The 26,330-nt window shown below is 51.7% G+C and overlaps 1 protein-coding gene across 6 annotated transcripts in view; it reads right to left on the bottom strand.

Annotated features, from left to right (window-relative positions):
* CADM1 (cell adhesion molecule 1) overlaps nt 1-26,330 on the bottom strand; it is a 358,010-nt gene that overhangs the window by 26,997 nt on the left and 304,683 nt on the right. For 2 of the 6 annotated variants that reach the window (XM_036259076.1, XM_036259080.1), the window contains exons 6-9: nt 18,472-18,571; nt 15,400-15,572; nt 10,604-10,681; nt 777-809 (exon numbers count right to left, since the gene is read on the bottom strand). In XM_036259076.1, coding sequence (XP_036114969.1) covers nt 777-809; nt 10,604-10,681; nt 15,400-15,572; nt 18,472-18,571 — 384 coding nt within the window. The remainder of the gene's footprint in view (nt 1-776; nt 810-10,603; nt 10,682-15,399; nt 15,573-18,471; nt 18,572-26,330) is intronic. The other 4 variants (XM_036259077.1, XM_036259081.1, XM_036259079.1 and 1 more) reach the window with 2 other exon arrangements.

The following is a 26,330-nucleotide window of genomic DNA, read 5'->3' on the forward strand; positions in this document are numbered from 1 at the left end:
TACTCCGACGTCGTAAGTCGGGGTGGATGGGGAAGAGGCTCTCGGGTGCCCACCCTGAGTGTTAAAGGCTGTGTTCCTGTCTTTGGAGGAAGTTTAAATCTTAACTTTTTAATAGTTTTCTACAAGGTGCTTACACCCAAATGACTTCTTTTCAAGTCCCAGTTTTGCTGTTAACATAGACACCTGGCGTCCTTCTCGGGCCTGAGACGCTCCCTGTCTCGTGGGGCACAGACCTCGGTGCTCAGAGACGAGGGAGCCAGGAGGGGCGGGGGAGGTGAGCGCGGCCAGGGCACAGGAACAGAAGGGCAGTGACCTCCTCATCACCACCTCGTGAATCTAACAGGAATCTTCACCCTGACTGCCCTTCTCAGCTGCTAGGACACAAATGACGCCTCCCAGAGGCACCAGGGACGCTGGCCTGTGAGAGGCAAAGGCCAACAGCACCCGTGAGGCGCATGCTGCCCTTTGCAGGGGGCTCTGGTGTCTGCAGTCCTGTGTGCTCAGGTCTGCTGGGCTACAGCACTAGGGACCCCGTGCCCACGAGACTCCTGCCACCCAGGCAGCGCGGAGGAGGCCTCCCTCCATCCCAACGCTGGCTGCAGAACTCACAACAGAAATGACAAGACTCGGCATCCTCAGCCTTCGACAATGATCGTATTTCATGAGCGCGGGCCACCTGAGCCACGGCTGCCCTTGAAGACTACATTTCTTTTTCCCAGCTTGCCTTGCCTCCCAGCAGTGCTGAGGAAGTAGAGAAACAGGAATGTGGTACCAACCGTGAACTGCTGGTTCTGTCGTCGCCGTTGTGTCTACAGACGGGAACAGAGGATTGGAGGAAGGGAAGAAACAGGAGGAACGGCATGCAAAAAAAGGGAAAATGGAAAAAAATGGAACAGATAATAAATGAGCAAGCTTTCAAAGAACATTGCGTGACAAGCAATAATAAATGAAAAGCAAAAAGCATTTGAAGTGAGTTGCACTGTTTTAACACATGCCTTCAGCTCAAAGCTGCGAGCCAGTGGGGAACAGTAAACCCTTCAGTTCTGGGGGCCTTGCCAGGACACACTTGCTAGTCACTAGTCAGGGAACATGCAACGTGACGAGAAACCAGTGCAAACTCGGGCTGGTGCGGGCCCGCCAGCCTGCCAAGGCCCAGGACTGGGACAGAAGCTGAGCTGGAAGCTGGCTGGACGATGCATTCATACATTCAAACATTGCCTGTGTTTGAGCCCACCCACCTGGGCACTCGGGGTCAGGACTGTCCATTAGGTTCAGTGAATCAGTTGCACTTTTTGGATCCTTTTATGGCTTATGCCCAGATGCCGGTAGACGAATATACGAGGTCGTTTTCCATCCAGTGTGGTGTTTCCGCAGAGTTGAGCTAGAAAGGTCACTGGGAGGCCATGGGAATGACATGCTCCAGCTTCTCACTTTGGTTCTTGCACACACACGCACACGCACACACACGTCCATGCTTCACTCTGCGAACGTTACTATGTTACACTCAAAGAGCAGGAGTCTGCCGTGGAAACACCCAAGTCAACACCACTTGCCCAATGCCTCCTCTAAATCACACGACACTCCGAAAATTAAAGTGTGCAGCTCCCGGTTCAGAACCACACTCGCTGCTGCGTGGCCGCCGGACACAGCGCCGGGCTCGTTCCGCCGCCAGGGGCACTTGCTGTGGAATGAAAGGGTCTGTCTCTCTTCTGGTTCTGATGCTGCACAGTTTCTCCTTCTCCCACCAGGCGTCAAAACCAGGCCCTCCAGAGGCTCAGTGAATGTTCTCTGTTTGTGGACAGAGGGGAAGTGGGATAAACACCGAACAGAATGCGCGATGACATTCTTTTTCCAGAGTCGTTCCAACACCACCTTCCTAGCCGACTTGGCGCCAACGTCAGCCACCTGGCCGGGCTGCAATGTTCAGTTCCTTTCCTCTCTCCTCTCTGGCCAGAAGCAGCGGAAGTGGGTTCTGGGTTAAAAGTGCACTAGTACCTGTCCTTTTCCATAACGCAGCTACTTAGCTGGTAATTATTTTCAAGAGTTTCGGAGATTTCAAAAGACTCTTTCGAACCCAACATAGGCAATGTTTAAATGCACTGGAATGCATTTTGGGGGTCAAATGAGCCTGGTGCTTCCCATTTACGAACAGGACACGTGAGTCCGCACCGGTGTTCCCCTCAGTTGGCATTTTCATAGGACCCTAGACCATTAAAAAGTTAGACCTTCCTCAGGAGTGAGAATTACCCAGAAGTCTGAGACCACTGCAGCTTCGTGTAACTTTTTGCTGGGTTTTAAACAACAGATGAAGGAAGGAAAAGCATAAAAATCACCACTTAAGAACATGATACTTACAAGTCAAAACTGTGCATAAAACTGCAAGAAAACACCCCGAGTTGTGCAGTTGAAACATCTACACCAGACCCCGTAACACAGTCGACACGTCTCTATTCGAGACGTCCCAGTCGAGTATTAGTCTGCGATGCTGCAATTTGAAGGGCAAATCCAATGTGCATTTGTAGGGACACACTTACACGCATGTGCGAACGTTCTGTGGTACTGGCTCCTTCGAAACGGGAAAAGCAATGAGCACTCGGCCTGTTATTTTCGTAGTAGCATTTCTAACACGCTTTATTCTCACCAGGTAAATCTTCAGTATAAAGCGAAGGAAAGGGGGCGGAGTAAAGTCTGAAGGTTAGAGTCCTCGAGAAGAATAGCTTAGCATTAACCAGTGACCCCTCGGTGCACTCAACTCCTACATCACATTGCCGGTTTTACGGCCAAGTGGCGCTAAGTCGAGCTGGACACGGGCTCCGGTGCGCACTAGAAAACCAGTGAGGGAAAGTGCACCTTGCTCCCTCGCTCCGGGACGGGAAATCCGTCGAGCACACGAAGGGCAGGAGGAAGGAGCCCTGGGAAGGAAGACACGCTCCACAAGGTAGAGGCAAACAGATTCGAGTCAGACAACCCAGCTGTGCAGCTGGCAGCGGCAGAACCACGGTCAGCAAGGACGCAGAGACCGCACGGAGACCACTGGGTGGACGAGACTGAGGGCGGACCCCGGGAGCTGCGGGTCCATTTCTCTGAGAGCATCGGGGATGCGATCTGAACAGGGGCTATTTCAAGGCAAGAATTTTTTAAAGAAGCCTTTCGAAGTGGCTCTGTGCTCCCCGCAGGAGAGCACTGTACAGAATCTAATTCTCCTTCATAACTGCGCTGACTTCACGCAGGAGCCTGGCTCTGGAGCGAGGGCCGCTCTGTGAAGTGGGGGTTACAAGGGTGTCTCAGTCAGAAGGCTGGGGAGACGGGCAAGCCCACCCCGTGAGTCAGCTGCTGGGGTCACTGCGCTGTCTGGTAACATCCTCAGCGCAACAGGCAACATGCGACAGTACGTCTCCAACACAGGGTACAGATGTGGTGAGGACCCTGAGAAATGAGAGTCCTAACTGCTCCAACAGAGGCTTTTACAAACCTCGTATTATGGCCGCCTCGGAAGGGGCATCTTTGAGCTAGGTCTACGGGAAAAACAGGGCACAGCGTTGAGCTGGACTTTCGGTGGTGTAGGGTTCGACAGTAAAAAGGTTTCACTAAGCTATTATCTCTTTATTTTAATGACAGTGAGAGCAAATTTATTATACTTATTTTATATGGTCGGCACGAAACAATCCCACGTTCTTGGAAACCCAGTGAGTGTGCACATTCTTACTAGTCCCCTCTAGCAGTTGTATGAGGATAGCCAAACAAGGTGCCCAAGGCGGACCCCGCACTGCTAGGGAAGAGCTGACACCTCCTGAACGCAGACTCCCCTCCTTGGTCTCCCAGACGCGCGGTTTATGGGAACCTATCCCGGAGGAATTAAACATCCTCTACATTTCATGTTGCAGTATAGGATACTCACAAAATGCAAAGGCCCCGACAATGTGTGAGATCAGAGACACTGGCCATTTAACCAGGTAGAAAGGAAAAAGTCCTGCCTGAGAGGCAGCTGGGCCACACTGAGCTGAAACAGCGGCGTAAGCCCTGTCACGCCCCAGGCTAATCCTTCCCGCGGACCCTCCCCAGCTCGGAACTGTGCACCGAGCGCGGCCGGCCGGAGCGCCAAGACTAATCCATGAATGAGTCCACGGCCGCAGACACAACGGGGCCAGAAATGAACATCCTGGAACAAAATTAAATTCACGACCTTAAATACTTTTTCTTCTCCGATCGCTCTGCGGTGCGGAGCCCCCACCGCCAGGCTGGTGGGCGGGCAGGGTGCACCTCGAGAAACGCATCCTAGCGAAAGCAGAGCTTAATTGGGAGGGATTTACATGCTCTCATTGCGATTGTCATACTCTTAAATGAAAGCATGCTGAGCAGTCCGGACATATTTTAATACACTTTCTCCCAGTTTATTTTCTTAACTGAAGTCAATAGGAGCCGGTGGGTTTTCCTAATTGAATTCCCCTTCGGTTCACGTGAGGGGGCGGCTTTAAATCCAGACACCAGGGCAGGGAAGGAATTCCCCTGACACTTTTATTTTCATAGTTGTGGCCAATACGTATTAAATAGAGTTTTTTCCCCTTCTGTCTGTTTATTTATTTTGACCTATTTGAAATCTATTGAAAGCAGAAATACGTGCTGGAAAATTAAACTTTGTAATTTATTTTCTACCAGTTTCCCGGTTAATTCTCCCTCCCTCTCTGTGGTGCTTTGATTAAACTCCCCTTCTCGGGGTGGGGGAAGAGCCAACGCTGAAGGCCGCCGGAGAACCCAGAGCGAGAAGGAAGCCCTCCGACTCCCTAACGCCCCTGCTGTGAGCGACGAGATGCGTCCGAAACCACTGGAGGAGACATGATGGGGGCTAAGAATTTCAAGTTTTGTTCAAAGCGTCTTCAGAACTGCTCACTAGCTCTGCTGTGCCCCCCAGATCTTTACGTTTGAAAACCGGATGTTCTGAAAATGACAGGAATCTGCACAGTGGTTTCGTTGAACATGGAGAACAATCCCTGTTCCACACTGTGCGTGCTGGTGGGACGGGGCAGGCGCAGGAGGCAGAGAGGGTGCTGGAAGGAGGGTGATGGGGAGACGAGGCGCAGAAGTCGCTACTGTTCGTCCCGTTAGACCTGGAGGCTGGGTCCTTCTCTCCAAGTCCTTGCTTCCCTCTCCCGACAGCGCCGCCTGCCTCTCCCGGTCCTGGGACGCTGGGCCTGTGGTCCTGCTTTTCGCTCTGCTGGTAAATCTTCAGGGCGGAAGCAGGTCCCGTCTTCACCTCTTGAGTTACTTTTGAATAAGGAGCAGGAAAGTATGGGAATTGTGACACAGCATTAGAAACAACCTCACTCACTTTCCGTCTCTCACGCCCTTTGTTTTCAGTCACCAGTCAGACGAGCTTCCTCACCGAGGTGTTCCGCACCCTCCATCCCCCTAAACCACGCAGGTCACCCTGGCTGAGTAGGACGCTGTCTGTAACAGGCGGATAATCACCGGTGGATACAATCGCTCACACTTAAGACAGTGTGAACAAATGGGCAGAACTTGAAGCGGTGGGTCACTAGGAAACAGGCCCCACGGGTGTTCACGTGTCCCGGCCGCCGGGCACACTGGCGCATCAGGGGCACCCAACAAGCGCTCAGGGAACAGTGAGTGGGAACCACCCTCCTGGAGCAGAGGCCAACTCCAGAGAAAAGGCAGCTCAGCGAACCTTCTGGGATGGACATCGAGCACGTTCCAGCAACGTGACCGCTGTGTGCCTGGAACATGGACACACAGAACCAGGGCAGAAACACACCGGAGACAGACGCTTGAGGCAAAGGTGGGTGGTTCAGGCTTCATTTCCAAATGCCATTCTTTCTTTCCTACCTTCTCCCTTGTCGATCTGGCTCTTTCTGTCTGACGTCTCACTTCCCAAAGTCGCTATAAGAAAGGTTTCTGCTTTGCCAGAATGAGACTGCACCAAGGTCCCTGGAAAAGTCAGGTCCAGTTCCCGTTAGGGCAGGGTTCCTCAATCTCAGCATTTTGGGCCAGATAATTCTTTCTTGGGGGTCCGTTGTCCTGTGTATTATAGGATGTTTAGCAGTGTCCCTGGCCTCTGTCCATTAGTACCCCCAGTTGTGACAACCACAGGTCTCCAGGCACTGGCAGAGGTCCCTGGGGTGGGACTGGGAGACCGCAGGGACCAGTGTGCTAAAGTGGTCTTGGCTGAGAACCACTGCTTTAGGGGAAGCAGACCCCGGGTCCTACAGGATGATTCTAGAGAGAAGAGGCTCACCCATGAGGTCCTGGAAGGCGGGGTGTGTGTGTGTGTGTGTGGGGGGGGTACCATACTTTCTTATTCACATGCATCCATTCTTTGATGGCACAGACCAATTTCTACTTCTGACGCTCAGTCTTCTGCCTGTGCCACCGACCGGCCCTGACTACACTGCACCGCCGGGTGTCCAGTCCCGGGGTACAGAGCCGAGTCCTCCCTCGGCCATGTCCTAAGGGGTTGAGGAGTGTCCTGCTGCGCAGGCACGAGCACAGTGCTGTACACACTGCGGGTGCTTGATCTGTGCAGAACGCATCCTAAACGCAGACGCACACATACCCCTCGCACCCTGCAAATACCAAGACACAGACCGAGACCCTGGAGAGCAAAGCGCTCTCGGTGGGGGAGGTCTGCACCGTACGCCCCGTTAGAGTCCTAACCTCAGCCGTGCCCCTCCCTGCCCAGTTCAGAGGAAGCAGGTGCTGGGGCAGCACTTCCCGAATCTGGCGGGTTCTGCAGCTGTCCCCGAAGCAAGGGCCGGCGCACGTCCATTCGATCCACACCGCACACGCACAGGCTGATGCTGTGACACTAAGGAAGCCAGAATAATCCTGAGCCTGAGGGTGGGCTCGTTTCGCCACGGTAAACTGGGCTTTGAGTTCTTAGATGCCAATAAGAAAAACCCTGCCATTTTCTTTTCCAAGAAACAAAAATATTTAATTGAATATGTACTTTAAAATAGAGAAGAACTCATGTAGAAATGACCTACTTCATTCTTCTGAAAGGATTTTTGAGTGTGTTTCTGAATTTGGCCCGATAGCGGCTCATTTCCTATGTTCGGGGGGTTTGAATTTTTAGCTGATGGCCGTCACACACAGGTGACCACACCAGGTGACCCGCTAGCGGGCCCCTCCTGCCTGGTGTGGTCTGTGAGCTGCAGAGGGTGTTCAGACTGAGCGCTCAGGGTCCCGAGCGACTCCTCAGCCAGCGTGACTCAGGACGCAGCCCACAGACACAGCACAGGGAGCGTGGTCACTCGGGAGGGGACACAAATCCCTCCCTAAGATGTTGGGAGGAAAAGCTCCGTCAGACCTGCGGGCAAAAGCCATCACCAGCCAGACTACGTGTCTCTAACACCCAAAGACAACGAACTTCCCCAAAGTTCAAAACCACACCCACACTGGCCGGACCCGTGGACCCCGGCTGCTGGGAGGGGTCAGCGTGAAGTCTCCCCAGCCGCGGCTGGCGGTCTGTTTCCAGAGGACTCCGGGGACCATGCCAATCAAGCAGCTTGCTCTCCTGTGTCTCTGCACAGATCCTCGTGAATAAAACCACACAGACAACTTGACAGGATTCAAACAGGAGGGGCGCCTGCCGACGGCACCGGCACGACAGGAGGATATGGTCCGGACACCGACGTACACGAGAGAGAACGGGGCGCCCAAGGATCTAACAGCAAAGCACCTAGCCGCTTCTCTCCCTCGGGTGGTGGTGTTTTCTAATCTGGAGAGACTCACGCTGTCACTGGCCTCATGTGGGTGTAACGCCTCACCCACGCTGACGTGGCCGAATGGCACAACGGCCCCAGAGGAAGCCGCCCTCCACACACAGGGGCCCGCGCCGCCCGGACAAGGCAGGGCAGACACCCTGCCACGCAGCCGAGGGGGCAGCCTGGACTCAGACCAGGTGCGCAGCTGCTCTTCAAGGGTCCCCAGGGGGAAGCTCTATCTAACCTGTTTGGAAGGAGCTGGGTGGCAGGCGTTCAATGCCCGTCTGCCCCCTCGCAGGGGAACAATCCCATCATGCTGGTTACAGAAGACGAAAGGTAACAATGGAACACTTCCTTTTAGAGAAACCAGACATCAACTATGACCTTCCGAATTTAAAAATATTTTTCTCCTGCATCTGTGCACCGTCTCGTGACGGGGCTGTGACCTGGGGCGTGGTCTCAGCGACTGCACTTGACGGGAAGACAAGAGCCAGATGACTGGCTGCTTCTTTCTCTTACTTCTAAGCTCAGGCTTTATGTCACTGTCATTGGATGTAGCTGTGGAAGCTTTTAAGGCTAATGGTGGCTCTGATAGACCAAACAGTGCAAGAGAGAAGAGTGGAAATTAATTTGCTATCCATTTGTCAAGCTTCAGTTTGGAAATTTTTTAGGAATCAATCTTAAGTCTGGGGGATACCTGGACCTCTAAAATGGGACACAGAATCACTCAGCTCTGTAACCTTCCATCTGGCCGGAGAAAGGAGCAACGTTAAAATTCCACAGGTGTACTTCCTGGGCAGACAAACAGATATAAGCCTGCTTGCTCAGACACGGTAAGCCTCTCAGATCACACCCGTCAAGGCAGCCGAGGCTCCGATGCTGTTTTAGTGGCAGTCTCAGTGTGACTGCTCTTGGGCGTGCCATGAGGACCTGGCATTCATCACCACGGACACCTTCTGTGTGTGCAGAGGGTTCAACCTGCTGACGTCAGGAGCCAACGTGCACCTGTGAGATCACCTTGCATGACCTTGAACTGAGAGGCCAGGAGCAGAGGGAGCGAAGCCAGGGAGGCCCAGTGAGAAGACGTGGGTGTGGGCAGAAACCAGCACTGCCTACTTCGAAAGCGCCCTCGTCCACGAGCACCTGCGTGTGAGCCGGGGCTGCCTGTGAGGCCGCTGGGGCGCAGCGAGGGGCTGGGAGCCGAGCGCCTCTGCCCGGCTGCCGAGAGCGACCGTGGGGCAGGGGCTCAGGGAGCATTAAGACAGGTCTTCCAAAAAGAAAAAGCCAAGTTAGAGGCCAGCCACAGACGAAAGTGTGGTCCCGCGTGAAAGAGAACAGTGGTGTTTGTGCCGAGGGAGCACGGCCCGACTGCGTGAACCGGAAACCTGGCCCGCCCCACCTGGGCTCTGCACACCTGGGCGACTTCTGCAAACACCTGGCAGACTGCAGGTGCTCCGGAAGGGGAGGGCTCCGTGTGCAGGCCAGTAAGGGGGCCGAAGACCCTGGCCCCAGGTCCCAAGGGCGGTTCACAGGACACTGAGACCGGGCACAAGAACACACGCCCGACTCCTGTGGGCAAGAGCCGAGAGGTCGCACAGGTGAACGGCCTCGTCTGGAGGATGGAGAGCCCACAGCCTGTGGGTCGGAGTCAGGAGGGGCACCCTCACTGCACTGTGGGCGACCCTGAAGGCGGGGGCTCCACCTCGACGGGCCGAGCTCCCAGTGGCTCAGAACCCACCGCGGGTTTGCGGAAGGTCTGATGAGGGTGCTGCGGTTTCACGAACAGCAACTCAGACGCCCTCGTCAGCGGCTTCAGCCAGAGAACCGGTTTCCCCGGGGCCCCCACTGAACACTTCCGAAGACGCCCCCGGGAAGCCGCACAGACGATGGTGCCACAGCGAAGGTGGGAAGAGGACCCCTAAGAGCAGTGAGCGGAGAGTCGGGGTCTCCAGCGAAGCCCGGCGTTAGGCTGTGCACATGCTCAGAGACCTGCGGTCTCGTCGGACAGCAGAATGGAGCAGCAGTGACTGTTGAAAGAGTTTCTGTCTCATCGAATAGCTACGTTCACATTCCCCTGCGGCAGGGGGCGCCAAGGCCTTGCTAGGAAACAGCCAGGTTGACGCCGTGCCCCTCCCCTCCCCACCTGGCGAGGACACCTCGGCTCCCAGGTGGGCACCAAGCAGCGGGAGCACCTGGAGCCAGGAAGGGCACGGGTGGCGTGCACACCCCTCGGTGACAGTCAGAAACAGGCGCGAGAACCCCGCTTTGGGAGTCTCAGACCGCCCCGAGAGAGGCGAAGGTGCCGTCCCAGAAGCCGTGGTGGCCTCCCCCACCCGCCGACGTGCCACCAAGGGCCACGCAGGTCCACGGGGCCCACCTGACAAGGAGAGGCTCCCTCTGGTCCCCGACGGCCCAGCAACACAGACGGGCAGCGGGCACTCCGCGGGCACTCCGCGGGCAGGGAGGAACGCGGCCCACAGGGCACGTCGCAGGGTGTGTGTTTCCCTCCGTGTGGATTGAGATGAAGACAAGGAGAAGATCCGGAGCCGCATACTTACCATTTCATCAACCACGGCTACGCCTGAGTGGTCAGCGTGCCCTGGAAGACCACAGTGCCACTTCCCTAGCTTTTCGCTTTGAAAAGTGATGCTTAAAAAAGAGAATTCTCTTAAGGGTAAGCCGCAGAATATTTGATCTGTTAAATGCTTGAATGGTAAAGATTTTCTGAGATCCTTAAGATTCAACCTAAGAACGCGGTCTTTGAAGTTCCAAAGCAAAGGAGCCATTACATCCCGAGGACCGAAAGGGAACTTGTAGCCTGTTTTCATACACACCAGAGACAATACACATTCAGGACATTTTCAGTGGTAATGAAGGTACCATACCTGTGATGATGGTAAGGATGGTGGTGGTGGTGGTGGTGGTGGTGGTTGTTGTGGGAGGAGGGATAGTTGTGGGGGGATCTGGATAAAAAAAAAAAAGGAAAATCAAACCCACAATGCTGAACACAATGAGCAGTAACGACAAACAAGGCACGAGGACACCGAGTGTTTGTTGGAGGACTTCGCCTTTCAGACAGAAGTCTCCTTCCAAAGATGTGTCTAATTAGGTCCCAAAGCCTTCCTTGGAAGAAGGAAGAAAGAAGAGCTTTGCACTAATGAAGTGAATGAGGGAGGGATGAGAAAAAAGGAAGCAGAGGAGGAAAACATGACACCCCCACCCCGACCAGACTGCAAAGGTGACATTAAACCAATTCAGCACCCAAGGGCATGATGGCCCTGCACCTTACACTCCTGGAGGGAGGAAGGGGGAGAAGGTGCCGCTGTCTGCAGGGGTGCTCGCCCGGATTCCTCGCCTGGAGCACGTTATGCGGCGCCGGTGCACCCCGGCAGGAAGGAAGACCACCCTACTCCTGTCCGTCTACACAACAAAGAGAGAATGTCCCCGCTAAGCATCAGGTTCCAGGCGCGGGACAGTTGACTGGGATTTTATTCTTGAAGTCTATAAAATTTACAACTTACCGATATTAGTAAGTTGGTTGCCTCTGCTCACGTTACAAGCCTGACCTAAGCGGGAGACAATAAGCTGGAAGAACGTGTTCCTTCTCGTAAACAAGAGAACTAAGTATAAATGAGGCGTGACCCTCAAAGCCAGCAACCCCAAAGGGATCCTCTGTCAGATGCTTGATAACTGTACATTATTCTATCATCTCAAAAATTATTTGGGGGGGGGGGGGAGGGAAGGGCAAATATGAAAGAGAAAAAATTCTGAGCCCAGTGATCAAACCGAATGTGTTAAACTGTCAGCAAGACTTTGAACTAAGCGATCATTCAGCTGTAATAAGATGACTTGAAGGCTTCTGATTTTAAGTTTTATCTAAAGCATGTCAAGTTTTTTTCTCCCTGACACATCTGGTGTCCTTTTATCTCCAAGTGAGCTCTCAGATTGTCTAATTAATACATCAAAACTTTAATTATATATTGCACCTCTATTGGGTTTCTTATAACTTCCTGAAAGTTTATGAAAACATTATGGCCTTAGAGGTGAGGTCTGTTTAAAATGACTCAGCTACTGACCAACAATTCGAGGTTTTAATGTCTCTCACAGACTGCTCTCATGCGTACACACGTGGACACATTTGATAGTGAAGAATCAACAGCAAACTGTCCCATTTCACAGGAGTTATTCAGTGAAGTGGGGACACAGGAGTTGGAGCTACTGTTTAAAGCTGCCTCCCACGAGACCAGGAGGAAGCCATTCAGAACACACAGAGCCCCTTCTCCTTCAGGGAGAAACCATCACACCGGCCATTTCAGACGAGCCTTGGAGAAGAGGCGGTGTGTCCAGCCGTACTGCTCACATGCTTCCGCGCGGAGGCCCAGGTGGGGAAGCGTGCGACCTGGCCGACCTGGCCCGCTGCGGGTGCAGGGGTGGACGCGGACCAGCGAGGTGCACGGGCCGAGCCCCGCTCTGAGACCTCCTGCTCGCTCCAGGGCCAACTCAACTGAGCTGCCTGGCGTGAGGATCACAATACTTATCATGAGTGGGGACACTGGGAACTCTACTCCGTGTGTGTACCTATCGTAAATGCACTGGCGCAGCACGTGACGTCCCAGTGCAGTCCAGGAGGACCTGGAGGTGATTTGAAAATATGGTTATAAACAAGGACTGGACCGGACTAATGAGGCAGAGATGCCAGGTCACCAGTTGTTTCATTTTGTGGAAAATCATGCCTTTTCGGTGACGCCCATCCCCCTGGGGAAAATGCTGTCCTTCACATCCGGCTCAGGAGACCGAGTGAATGAGAGTCTGCTCCAGGTAAGGCCTCGTGTGCAGCTCGCTTCCGGCAACAAGGCAGTTCGGGTCACTATGTCAAAGCGCAGAGTGGAGCTAAGAGCTGGGCTGGGACAGGGAAGCCAACAGAACAAAACAGACGGGCTCGGGCATGAAGCAGCTCGAGTCCGAGGCAGAGGAGTGACTTCCCAGGAGCCAAGCGTTGCCCAGCTCACTCCTAGTGCATGAAGTGCCTGAGGTTAGTGTGGCAGGACCGTGCATCAGCTCTGGAAAGAGCTCCGTTCACCATCCTCTCAGATTGCTGGAATATTTGATCGACAGACGGGCAACACCTCAGGTGAGTGGCCCAGCCGGCTTTCCACGGCCCGCAAGGCGCGGTCCCAGGAGGCAGGGGTGTGCAGATCCAGCAGGCCCCTCGCAAGGAGGGGCCCTGTCCTGGGGTGGGGAGATCTGTATAGGAGAACTTTACCTAACGTGCAGGTCTCTTTACCTTGACTGTCCAATAGTGCGCTCTGGCCCAGTGGGTTAGTTCCAACAGGGCAGCCTCTTTGGAGGGAACTGCTCCATCGGAAGCAGTAAGAATAAAAGGTTCCACGAAGAAAGATACACATTTCACCATGGACTGGAGTTCATGTATCGTGGCTCCGACTTAGGAACCTTGTGGACTTGGACAGGTATGTGATGTTGCTAAGCCTCATTGTTCCATCTGTGAAATGGGATGACGACTGTGCTTACCTCGTGATGCTACTGTGGAGCTCAGAGGTGATCATGCATGTAAAAGAGTCATCCCAGGGCATGGGGCGAAGTGAGCCCTCAGTAAATACTAGCCACGAGCTTTATTCAAACTTAGCTGTCCACCAATCCATACAGCATTTTTCATCTTGAGATGTAGGGACAGTAGGCGCAATAAATCAACATGGCTTTTCCAGATATTTTAGTCTCGGAATCGAGGCAGCATGCCCTGGCCTGGTGGAAACGTGTCACTGCTTTTCAAAATCCGTAGGTTATAAAGAGGCGGATGGAAGTCTGGGTAACAGCACTGCAGGGGCCCAGAAGGCTCACACCCTGGGGTACAGGAGCAGGGGGCGAGTGCAGGAACAAGAGGGGTTCCTTTCGCCCCACTGGGAACAGTGTGGGGACCAGAGTGGCCCTGTGGATTGTCAACTACATACAGGGAAGCCCTGCACCTACGGAAAACTCGTCCCCTCCACCCTGACCTCCTTGACCACTGGGACACAGCAGCACTGCTGTCTGCAGGCCGACAACACGGCAGTGTGCGAGGAAACACACCTCCAGTCCACTCTTAGGGTGATTAGAGGGGACCCTTAATTTTGCATTATGCTAAGGAAAAAAACCCAGGTGGAAGCTCTATATTTTATTACCCACATAGAGACGATGTAAGTATGCTTGTATTTCATCAAAAAGAATGCGGTTCCACCCAGCTGGTGTGGCCCAGTGGTTGAGCATCAACCCAGGCACCAAGACGTCGCCAGTTCGATTCCCAGTCAGGGCACGTGCCCAGGTTGTGGGCCTGATCCCCGGTGAGGGGCGGGGAGGAGGCAGCCGATCAGTGTTCTCTCTCATTGATGTTTCTATCTCTCTCCCTCTCCCTTCCTCTCTTTCTAAAATTAATAAAGAAAATTAAAAAAAAAAAAAAAAAAAGAATGTGGTTCCTATTTTCTTCCTAAGAAAAGTGGCCAGGTTCTTTTTTTTTTTATCCTCACCTGAGGACATTTTTCCATTTTTTGTTCAGATAGAGTGGGAGGGAGGGAGAGAGAGAGAAACATCAACGTGAAAGGGACACATCGAGTGGCTGCCACCCACATGACCAACCAGGGCCGGGACAAACTGCAACCGAAGTACGTGCCCTTAGCGGGAACCGAACCCGGGTCTCTCCGGACCGCAGGCGGACGCTCTAACCGCTGAGCCAAACCGGCCAGGGCAGGTTCTAAGACAGCATGGTGTAAATAAATATTGCACATGTGTTTGTGCGTGTGTGTGCATGTGTGTGTGTGTGCATGCACACACACTTCCGGGGGGGTCATGTCCACAGCTAACATGAAGCAATGCACTCACATGCTCATGCATGTACAGGACACAGATGTTCACGCCCATGGTTACTCATTCTGTGTCATCTCCATGTGCGACCATCTCTCCTGTTTAAAACCGAGAGACTTCAATCGAATAGCGCAGCGACCCGATTTGCCGCCCCGACACTGAGGCGACACACACCTCGACTGAGACAACGTTCGCCCTGCACAGAAAGTGCCTGGCACTCAGCACATGCTCAGTGAGTCTCTGTTGATCAAAGAAGGGAACTCATTATAATATACGTTAACAACCCTGTAAAAGCATATTGAGAAAGCAGACAAATTAAAAAAAAAAATTGTGTCTAAAGCAGTATCTCTAGGTCGTTAGTGTGGCTGCCAAGCACCTTATATACTGTCCATGTATTTATTTACTGCCTTGACACATCTTCTTGTCATGTCATAGCTTCGTGCTGGAAACAGGATCGTCCTGCTCATCAGAGCAGGGGAAAGGCCAGCCCAGGTATCTCAGGGAACACCACCGGGAACACACCGTCTAAGCTGGAAAGCCACTCACTGGGAGGCTGCAACCTGCAGTCGTCATTTCTCACGTCACCTGCATCCCGGGCCGAGGCACCGGCTTTCCCACCGCGCCAGGCGCTGTGACGGGGGGTCCCTGATTAGCGGGGAGAAGAACAGCCCCTGCCCCCAGTGGAGACACTGGGGGCCGCCTCAGGCATCTTTAAGCTCTCGAAGGAAAAACCAGGTTTTTGGTTTCAGCTTGACTCAAAGCTTGGGGGTGAGCCACAAGCGGCAGCGACACGTAAAGGAGTCAACAGGCGTGTTCACCGCTCACGTACCGTATACATACAGCATGTAATCCGAGTGGGCTTTCCCCACTACGTTTGAGGCCTCACAGCGGTACGTCCCGTTGTCCGTCTTGTTCAGGTTATTGATGAACAGGTTGGGCCCGGACAGTACGGCATGTTGAGGCATCTCATCGTCGACTCGCACCCAAGTCACCATGACAGGCCTGCAGGGAGAGGGGAAGGCAGGCTGCATCACTACTTCCCACACCGCTGTCTGCACCCGACTTCTCACCCACGCGTGGAATGAATCACACACACGCGACACAATTAAAGAGGACTTGCTGGAGACGGTTTCAGTTCACACAATTACAACTGTGACGTCTCCAAAAATTTGTTTGGAATATAATTTTCTTTAAACGTTACCAGGTGTTGAAGAACTTTCAACACACCACAAGCAGGGGTCTCATTATTTGCAATTTACCTTCAACAAATCAGCAAATAACCAGTCACCCTATTTTTCTGCCCGCTGTGTGGTTTCACACCAATTCAGAGGACAGAGCTCACCCATTGTTAATCGTCTCATTAATTAGGGGAACCAAATTCTTGGCTAGTGATACATGCATTCATCTGCGGCTCTGCCACACTGAGACGCTTGCTTAGAAGACAGCTGTGGTGTTGAAGTGGATTTCAAGTTTCACAAAAAGAAATGGACTTACTTTTCCATCTGAACAGCACTTTCTTTTGGGCTCTGATGTTTGAAACATCCCCTCTTCTCATCATGGAAAGATACAATCACTTCTGCCCTCAGGCCTACCCATCACCTGCCCTCCCCCACCCCCGACGCCTCCACACCCTCTCTGCCCAGGCACCTTGGCCACGGGCTCCCCAAGCCCCCGCGGACCCACTGCCCAGCCATGGTCGCGCAGGGCCTCCCTGGTCCCACTGCGCTTACTCAGAGCCAAGCCTGTTTCAGGGATTTAAGGACCACGTTCGTGTCCATCAGGACAAAGCGGATTTCCCAAGATGCTCCAGAGCCAGAGCTGCACACACGAATCGGCCTCACAGGCACTGACTCTGCAGCTCCCGTCCCTGAAGGCGGCTCTTCCACCTGCCATGAAGCCGAGGCCTCGCACAGGACTGTGCCTGAGCCGGGCACTGCAAAGGAAGGGACCTAGGCTCAGGGCCCAGGGGACTGACTCCTTCAGTTCCCGGCGCCGCCTCTAGGAGCAGCGGTGAGGCAGAAGAGCCATGCTCCTGACGAACACAGGTTAGCCCATCCGGCTCTCGAAGGGGGTGAAGTTCAGTTTCTCTCTGATTACCACGGTGTGTCATCACAACCCAGCCCACTGTCTGGGATTAGCACTGCGTACGTGCTCCATGCAGGCAATGCATTCGGACCTCAGGTCCTGCTGTCCGACAGCGAACAGCAGGGGATGGGGACGTGAGTGCTGACAACAGTCCCAACGTTGCACAGCAAGTTAAATGACCGCTTTTACTTGCATGCAATTCCTGGAGAAAATAAATAGGTAAGATGCTAGAAGGGACAGCGGCCGGACGCACACTTGCTCATACACACCCCCATTCCTGTTTGGGAGGAACAAACAAATACCCTCTCTGGCATAAATGTCCCGGGGAAACATGTCATTGACTGTCCCCGTGGCACAATTCAATTGAACACAGTGCCTTCTTCAGGAGAAAAAATAAGAGAAACAAAGTACAGGTTCGCGAGCCATAGACTGAGTGTGGTCAATGTGGCCCAGGACAGGTATTGCAAGAGGCGGGGCCCGTGAGAATAATTTTTCCTCTCTGGATTGTTCTGGAGGTAAGGTAAGCTGCTAACCAGGCATAATTCAAACACTTTTTGAAAAGAAACATCTGAATCTTTTGCAGTGTTCAAAGAGGAAGCCCACCCTGCAAAGCAGAAGTGTTTCAGCCCGTCACTTGGGAACTCCAGGAGAAACACGAGACAGACCAGGATGACCTCCCGCTTCCTAAAGTCATCTCGCACCGTAAGTGGCCAGTACGGAGAGAGGCCACTTCTCTCCTTGGTGAGGCGAACACACAGCCGGGAGGGTGGAGTGGACAGCAGCGAAGGCAGTGGGCCCTCGGGCCCTCCGGTCTCCCGTCAGAGGTCACTCCTTAGCAGTCACGGGGAAATCCCTCCCCAAGCTCTGGGGGAAGCTTTGCTGAGAGGCTCCAAGCTCCCCACATGAAAATGTGATGACGACGCTGGTCAGCGACTCTGGGAGGAAGAGACGACACTGCAGGACAGCAGAGGGAGCTCACTGCGGGTCCCGCTGGGGTCACTAGAAGTGGGAGTGCCAATCCCAACACTGACCTGGGGTCTCATCCTGGGGACTCCGTGGATTACTTTTCCCCCAAGAAACAGTGAACACCAGTCTTCTCTCTGCTAGAAAGACAGAAGGTTCCCTCCTCCTCCCCGAAAGAACCTGCAGGCTGTCTGACGTGGTCCCACCGCATGAGTTGTTCACTGTGTTAGTGATGACACAGTTTCTCTGATTTGCCTTCGTTCATGTAGCAGGGGCACGAAAAGTAGCATTTTTATACTTTCAAAGAAAAAGTGTCCTTTGGTTCTTTTTATGTGTGTGTGTGTGTGTATGTACACACACACACCCACCCCCTTGAGAAAAGTTCCTGAATCACTCCTTACTAACAACAATCTTTCTAGTAGACACTTTTCTTTGAGGGAAAGAGAAGCAAAATCAAAGGCAGGGCGAATTCACTTGCCTGCTGCTGGCCCGAGACGCAGCTACTTAATTTAGGTCTAAAAACGATCTTTCCAGCAGCTCAGCCACTCACACAAAGGTAGCAGCTACATCATTAGGTGGTGGCACACCAGAAATGTATTAGGATGATGTTTTGCGTGTGCGAGGAAATAGTTCTGACAATCATGTTGATGATAATAAAATAGAATTAGCTGAGATTTCAATCCTAGCTGGCATTTCAGGTTTCTCCCGGATGTCACCATTAAGAGCCATACAGATATGCACTGTATTCTTTTACTCCCTGAAAAATATCCCATCCTTTGCAGCAGGAGACAGGCGACATGCCGTGACACTGACCGCCGGTGGCCCCCTGCCAGCCGCGGCCTTCACAACTTACTGGGGCTTCCCGACGGCGTCACACGTTAGCTCGAGCGCGTCCCCTTCCCGGGTCAGGCCTTGCAGAGGGTACGTCATCTGGATGCGCACTTGGGGCTTATCTGTGTGACAAGGACAGTGTGATGTTTAGCGCACGATAGCATCAGGCGAAGTCAGACTTGCATGCTGCGCAAACCCCAGAGCTCCCGCACGCGCTCTCCCCGTACTCTGCCTTCAGTAACACCCTTCTAATTAGTTAGTAATCCTGGCATTTGCTCAAATTAAATTGACTAATAACTCGAAGGAGTGAACTGCGAATAGATAAGAGATTCGTAAGCCAACTGCGCCACATCAAACACTTCCTGTGAAACACATTCTGTTACTGAAGTTTATCTCCAGACTCACTCTATAGCTAAAGGAATCTCATTTGCTTTCATGCTGAGGTGAAGCCACAGATATTCCTGGTACTCGGAATTGATCCATTTTACTATATATCATATGTTACTATGTGACAATATGTTGTGACACTGCATATTAAGAAGCTTGCCTCTTCTGTGCCCTTGTTTTCAAATGGGAACGGCAAAACTTCTGCACTCTACTTTAAAAACAAAGAGATGGGGGCTGGGAGCCCCTGATGAAACTCCAACTTCTCAAATGTAAACCTAGGAATAAGAAGGAAGGACACCCACAGCCTCCCGAGAGCCCACTGTCGCGGGGACGTAGCTGGTGGTGAAATAACCCATTTTAGGGATGAGAACACGGGTACCAAGAATGAAGTAGAAATGAATCCGAGAGACAGACCCATGAAATGTATGTTGGGAGGTTTCTGATTCAACACCCAGCAATCCATTTCAAACCCAGTGCAGGGCGGTGGCCAGGGAGTGACCAGGCGTTCTCACTCCCACAGCTACTGAAGCGCGGCTGAGAGTTTGGGGGTCTGGGTACGAGAGTTGGAGGGGGGGCGCAGCGAGGGAAGCGGGAATGGAACACACGGACAAATGCGTTGACAAATAAAGAAAGGGGCGATGAAACCGGGTTCCTTTTCCTATTCTAACTAACAAGCTATTAACCCCTAAATCAGTTTCTCATTTAATTCTGTGACTCTGTAAATGTATATTTTTGAAAATGTACCCAAGAGTAATAAATGTGAGAGGGCAAAACACCAGCTGGCCCAAAGGTCGAAACAATTTCCGTAACGTCCCTCGGCCAGCCAGCCAGCCCACCTCCACGGCGGGCCTGGCCTTTACAAGCGGCGGCCAGCTCATCAACATCCACCCGGCAGGGGGAAGGGGACCGTGGCAGCCGCCGCAGGGCCGGCCGGAGAGGCTGCAGGACGTCTTCTCCGGGGACGGCTGCTTTCCACACGCATTTCGCCTCCGTCCCTATCAGAGCTCCTCCTCTTACGACTGAAGCCGTGTGGCAAGCGCACCCTGTTCCAGCCTCTTGCACACCCGTGTGCACTGCCGGCGCGCTGGCACCGCCTTCCGAGCCAGTCACGTGTCAGAGAACACAGCCGGACCGCCCCCCACGCGGCTCTGCCCTCAGACGTGCTGGCAGAAGCAACGTAGCAGCAGAGTGGCGAAGGTTTCCAGGTCCCGACGACTGGACTGGGAGGCAGTCTTTAGAGACAGACAGACACAGGTGACCCTGAACGAGGACAGACTGCTGGGCGGAGCCAGAGCTTCTGGGCACTCTCCTCTGAGAGCCGCGGCCTGGACCTCAAGCTACACGCACCCACGGGTGACCATGTGGGTCTATTATTTTTGCTGGAACAACATACACACACACGAAGAGCTGGTTGGTGAAGTTTATTAAAAACAAACACAATCTACAAAAACAAAAATAACAGAGGCGACGAGAGACCTGCTTGCTGATGGTCCACCCGCAGAAACAGCAGTTACAGAACTCCAGGTTGGAGACCTCGGTCATCCTTACCCATGAACCATTCGGGGTGAGGCTAACTTGATGGCCCAAACTTTGGGCTGAAATGTAACATTTGCTTGGAGGTTCGTCTCTGATTCAGAGAAGGGCTACATTTCCCATGCACTGCTGACTTGAGCCTGTGAATTAGGGGAAGCAGAGCTTGCAGGCCTATGAGGAAGGCTCCCTGTCTTTTTCCCTGTGTAATTCACCAGCAAACAGAGAGGGTATATTTTCCAGCATGGCCACTAAGGGTTCCACACACTCGCTTCCACTAATAATAAAGGGAGCGTCCGAAATCGAACCTACTCTGCCTTTTCAGTACACCTGAGATTGCTTTAGTAAAAAAAAAAAAAAAAAATTTATGTTACTTATGGCTGTTTACCAGTCGTCAATTGCACAAATCAGGAAGAACAAGCTACGAATTTGCTATACCTGAGACTTATGTTTAAGAAATCATATACTAAGCCACAGAAAATGTCCCTTCATTTTTGATATGTGATTTTCCTAATTTACACTTCAGGTTTCTGGAGAGACATCTACCATCTTCTTATGGATACAGCTGCCACTTAATAGCTAAGTGAAAAGGGAGGCATTCCTCTTGTTTGCATTCCGTGGAACAAATGCCTTCCTCTTGGCACACGCAGGATTTACGGGCATGTCGTCTGACCGTGGGCAGCGGAGTGTCTTCGTGCCCGCCAAGGAGCCAAACAGAAGGTCGACGGGCGAGACCCCTCCACGCGTGAAGGAAACTCGCAGACAGATCGCGTCCCCCGTCCTCGTCACTGCGAGAGGAACTCCAGCATTCTCAACAGGTGGACTAGAAGCCCCAGGATCCCACTGGCACCTCTGAGCTCAGGGATGCTCACATTTCCCAGAAAGACCCTGACCACACTACGAGTGTGTCAAAACACTGAGCAATCCAGATGGCTGATGGAATAGCCCAGAGCTCATCATTTATATTTTAATTATGTTCATAAATCAAATGTTATAACCTACCACATCTTTTCTGAAACAGAACCAGGCTCCAAGATTTATTTTTAAGTAATGAGGTAAGACCCAGTCCATTTTCTGGTGATCATTTTACGCCTCGGCTAAGCCAGATGTCACTTTCCATCCCCGTGCAGTAACTGTCCAGAAATGTAATCCTCAGAATGGCTTAATGTCATTATATAATGGAAGTGCTACATAAAAATAAGAAAAATAGTTAGGCCCATGCACTTCTGGTACAGTTATAGAGATGGCATCACCAACACCCAATCAATTAGGTCGAGGGATCTGAGGTTTTCATAATACACTGTCATTTTTTTAAAACCCCATAAAAGATATTTAGCAAGACAGACAGAGCCGTCAAGATCCGTTCATTAGTCAAAGCTGCACAGAGGGTTAAATACCGGAGGCTTTAGGTCACGCTACAGTAGCTGCCAATTAAAAAATAACATTGGAAAGATGTTCTGATTTGATGAGACTTTCTTCAAATGTACTCTGCTCGCTCTATAAAGGGAATATGTATATGTATAAAAGAAACCCTTAAAGAGGTTAGAATGGCTTGCTGGCCGATTACAATTGATTTCATGCCAGTCCGACCTTGCAGCACATTCTGTGATCTTTTCAGAAGATGAAACTCTGGTCCTGCATTTCACTCTCCTATGCAAATGACAACTCAGTCTCCTCTCCGGATCACAACACTAACGTCTCAGGTCTTGACAATTTTTATTTAAAAGGTCCTCTGCAGTTTCCTTTGCCTGGGATGTCATCTTTCTCACGTCCTACCCGAGGAGCAGAGCTGAGGCCAGTGGGAAGGCCTCCCTCAGCCCAGCAGACCTGTCACCCCTGGGACTCCTGAGCCGGCTCCCTCCCCGACGTGGCCATCGAACGTTCCTCGTCCTGCTGACTAAAGTAGGCCGTGGGGCGGGAGCGCAGACCTGCTTCTCCACGGCATTTGGGACTCGGGCTCTGCATGTCCCTTGCTGAGGTTCCACCCAGTGTTCAGGAGCACCAGGGAAAGTGGGGTTTCAGGGCCCGCCGGGGAGAGAAGGGCAGTGTGTCAAGAGCTTAAGGGTCACACTACTATAGAGTGTGGCTATGGTGCGGGGGGGGGGGGGGGGGGGCTCACGCTCCGGTGCAGTGTAGGGGGAGGGTCAGGTCCGCACTTGTGCCGCAGGTAGGGAGGCGCTCACTGATGAGTTTCTGTAAATCACGGCAGATTACTACAGCTTGGCGTAGGTGACAACGCAAAGATTAACCTGATATTAGGTGAGTATTAGGGGCTATTTGTGCTCAGAGCAAGAACGGGCCCCTGCAGATGGCTGGGGACATGGGAGAGGAGCCTGCCCTGCAGGAGGCAATGTCTAGGCACAGGTGACTGGGACTGGTTAGAGAACAGTGCCACTAAGCTCTCTGGGGGAGTCAAAGAAAACACCCTGCAAGGTTTGCTTTCTGTTGTCATATAATACCTTCCTCAGCAATTCTCACTGCCCTTTGTTTGTTTGCAAGGTGACAGACCTCCTGCTGTTACCTCTGCAAGTCTGCTGGGAGCCCTTCAGGAGGACGGGCTAGTGTGAGTGGGTGGGTCACACCTGGTGGGAATGACGGAACCCCAGCAGGTGCCGCTTCTCCACAGCCCAATGCAACGGCCTCTCCTTGCACCTTGCAAGTTGTTTTGCAGATACTGCAGTGACTGCTCAACAGAATCAAAGTGTATTCTGTACTGTTGTGGTAGAAAGTTATGTTTCCAGTGCTTTTTAAAGGGGGTGCACACTCCCTACCCTGAAAAATCTTCAGGATTTGGAGTGAACACCGGGCAAGAAATTCCTTACAGCAAAATTTTCTGCACAAGAACTTTAGCTCTGCAGAAATAAAAGTTCTTGTTTTTTTTGTATCCCTGGTGGTGCGCAGTAGGCATTCAATACATGTTTGCTGAATGAATGAGGGAGTGGAGAAATGTCAGGGCATGGGCATAGCTCTGCTGATTCAAACCAACCAACCAACCAACCACAGGTCCATCTTAGTCCTGTTCTGAGATCGACTAGATCAACATCACCTTTTTGGAGTTGATAACACACAATCTGAACGGGCAGCATGGAGCTCCCAGGAGCTGGGGAAAGGGTGTTATGAAGGAGGGACATCTGTAATACTTTCAACAATAAAGATAAATTTTAAAAAAAGAGAAGATACAGAAGCAAAACAAGGCTGTGATTTGATTGGCTGTGGTGGAAGCGTCACCTCCAGCCGAGTCGGACGCCTGGTGGGCTGTGATTGGCTGTGCTGCAGCTTCCCTTTCTTGGGAAGGTAGGACTTTGGCTTCGGTTTGGTACGCTATCACGGCACTGGTGCACAAGGCCTCCTCGTTTAATTGCTTTAACAGCCCTTATCACAAAATATATTTGTATTTGTCTTATGGAAGGTCAGTCCAGCTCCCAAAACGTGAAGTTCAGCTCAGGTGTTCGGTTTCCCGTCTTCCGCTGCCATGCACATTTACTGAGCATTTCTGTGCATCTCATGTTGGCATCTTAAGGGAAGTCATCAAGGATGTTGTTTCACCCTTCTCTTTAGATGTTTAGATGTCAGCTTCACAATCATTTAACCTTCTACAGAATCAAAATCTGACCTTGCGTTAAAAACCATTAAGTGAGGAGCACACATGAGAAGACCAGCTGCACCAGGTAAGTGGTTCAGTGTGCACAGAGAGAGACATCTTTCACAGATATACCAGGTCAGACAACGAGATGGGACGCCTCTTTCTAGAGAGGGGTCTTCTGAAGGCAGGGACGAGGCAAAGGTTCTCTTCTTCAAGGGTCATTCAAGTGTTACTCACAATGTATTTGGCTGAACATTTACTCTGTACTTTGAATATTGGTCACTCAGCCTTCTGCAGTGCAGGAGGCATCGCTAACAATCTAGGCAGTAAGATCGGACACCCGTTAATACAATAAAGTATCGGTTAAAATATTAGTTTGAATCAGGGGGTCTCCACGCCTTATTTCTCACAAGGAATAATAAATACTGAAATAGCTTCCCTGAAACTCAATGTCAATGCATTGCTTTAGGAAAAAAACTGAAGGAAGAAGGGGAGGAAGTGTGTATTCTGTTTAAAGACAGAGAGGGGACGAAGTGGAAGAGAAACAGGCCCATGCTGGAAACGCCAGCCACTGTGCTCGAAGAACACGAGCGGGCGAGACGCAGGAGCTGGCCCGGGAAACCCATCCCACCCTCCGCTCCAAACAGGAAGGGTTCCCGTGTCCAGGTTTTCCTCCCTCCCTCACTGCAGGGCACTATCGACGCTGAGAAACATTATTTTGGCACAGACAGAGAGTAGGTTTTGATCATCCCCTCATTGCCCAGTTTCCCCCCAGTGGAGGGAATGGAAGAAACCTCGAGCCTTCTGTGGACCTTGGATGAACAAGAATATGGATTTACACAATACCCGACTCCGTGAGTCAATAAAACGCATTCTGAAAATGATGCCCACGTACATGATTAACTGTCAGATGGTAATCAGAGCGGGGAAGGCATCCAAACACCGTCTCCACAGTCTTTGTTTTCATGCTCCCTTTCAAAGCTCCTCTAATTTTTTTTTTAATAAATATGCACACACACAAACCCTCGCAGAATGAGCTCTCCAGCACACTTCAAAGGCTGGGATGGGAGGGAGCAACCGACAAGCAGCAGTTCGAGGGCCTCGGGCTCCCCTCCGTCCACAGCCAGCTTCCCGCCCTTGCACGGCGATCTGACCTCCACGCTGAGGGTCACCGCTGTCCTTTCTGTTCCCAGCTTACGGGCTCCACGTTGCCACCTTGAAGCTGTTTAGACAGTTTTCTTTTAACGCACAGACAGTGAACTGCTCTCCCTTAAACAGGGTTTCATTTGACACGAGTAAGCTCCCTCGGATCTGACGCTCTACTAACTGGTTACAGTTGTCTCACACTCCGCTATAATTAACCGTGTTGTAAATTCAAGCAACGCTACGCACCTAGACATTTGGAAGGAAAAAAACGCACCGAAAGAATTCAGGGTCATATAGCTCCGAGCACTCAAAAGCCAAACTGTTTCCTGCCTAACAGAGAGCTTGCGTTGCAGCTTGCAAGCGTAACTATTTTGTTTGAAACATTTAGCTGCGTGCTGCGGCCTATCCTCGCCGAGTCTCAGAACCAAAGCTTTAAGACTAAGGGCCCTACTGGATGGTGCTCGTTCCCAGCAACGTTCCTGTGAGAAAACCTTATTAATGAGCTTGCAAACGAGCACCCAACAGGGAAATGTCACAAACAAGAGCAGCTAATGCCCCAGAAAATCAAATAACTGAACACTTGGCTAGCTGTGGTGCTTTCATAGTTATAATAAAAAGGGGGGAGGGGGGCTTTAATTCACTAATTCTGAAGGGGTCAACACCTTGCTGAACAAAACAACTCATTTATTTATGTTCAGAAATCTCAAGATGATAAATTACACTGATGTTAATCACTTCAATGCCTACTACGCAATTAATATCTGTACTCGCCAAAATTTAAGGAGTATTAGGAGTATGACAGCATACACATCTGGCTGATTTTTCACATAATTGGGCACAACAATTTCTCCTGGTACCACAAATAAAGGGTCCTGACGAAAAACACTGCGAAATTCTGTGTTCAATTAATTAGGACTTAAATCTACAAGACAAAAGCAGTTGTGAGCGGTAACTGGAGCCTTGTCTTCTACAGGGTACGGCAGCCCGACTCATTTTACCTCTCCGCCTCTGCCTGTCACTTTTAAAGTAAGACATCTGATGGCATACAATGTGGATTTTCATGATTTCATTTCCTTTAAAAACATGTTTAGGGGATATAATTTATATAGAATTCAAATCCATTACGTGTCATTTAACCCTGTTCATACCCTCTTAGAAAACAAAGGGGCCAGGCTGAGCCCCGTAACTTAACCCTAATCCTACCCGGGAACCCGGGGCGGAGCAATTCTTAATCT

The sequence above is a fragment of the Molossus molossus genome, unplaced genomic scaffold (genome assembly GCF_014108415.1).
Source record: "Molossus molossus isolate mMolMol1 unplaced genomic scaffold, mMolMol1.p scaffold_m16_p_13, whole genome shotgun sequence".
NCBI lineage: Eukaryota > Metazoa > Chordata > Mammalia > Chiroptera > Molossidae > Molossus > Molossus molossus.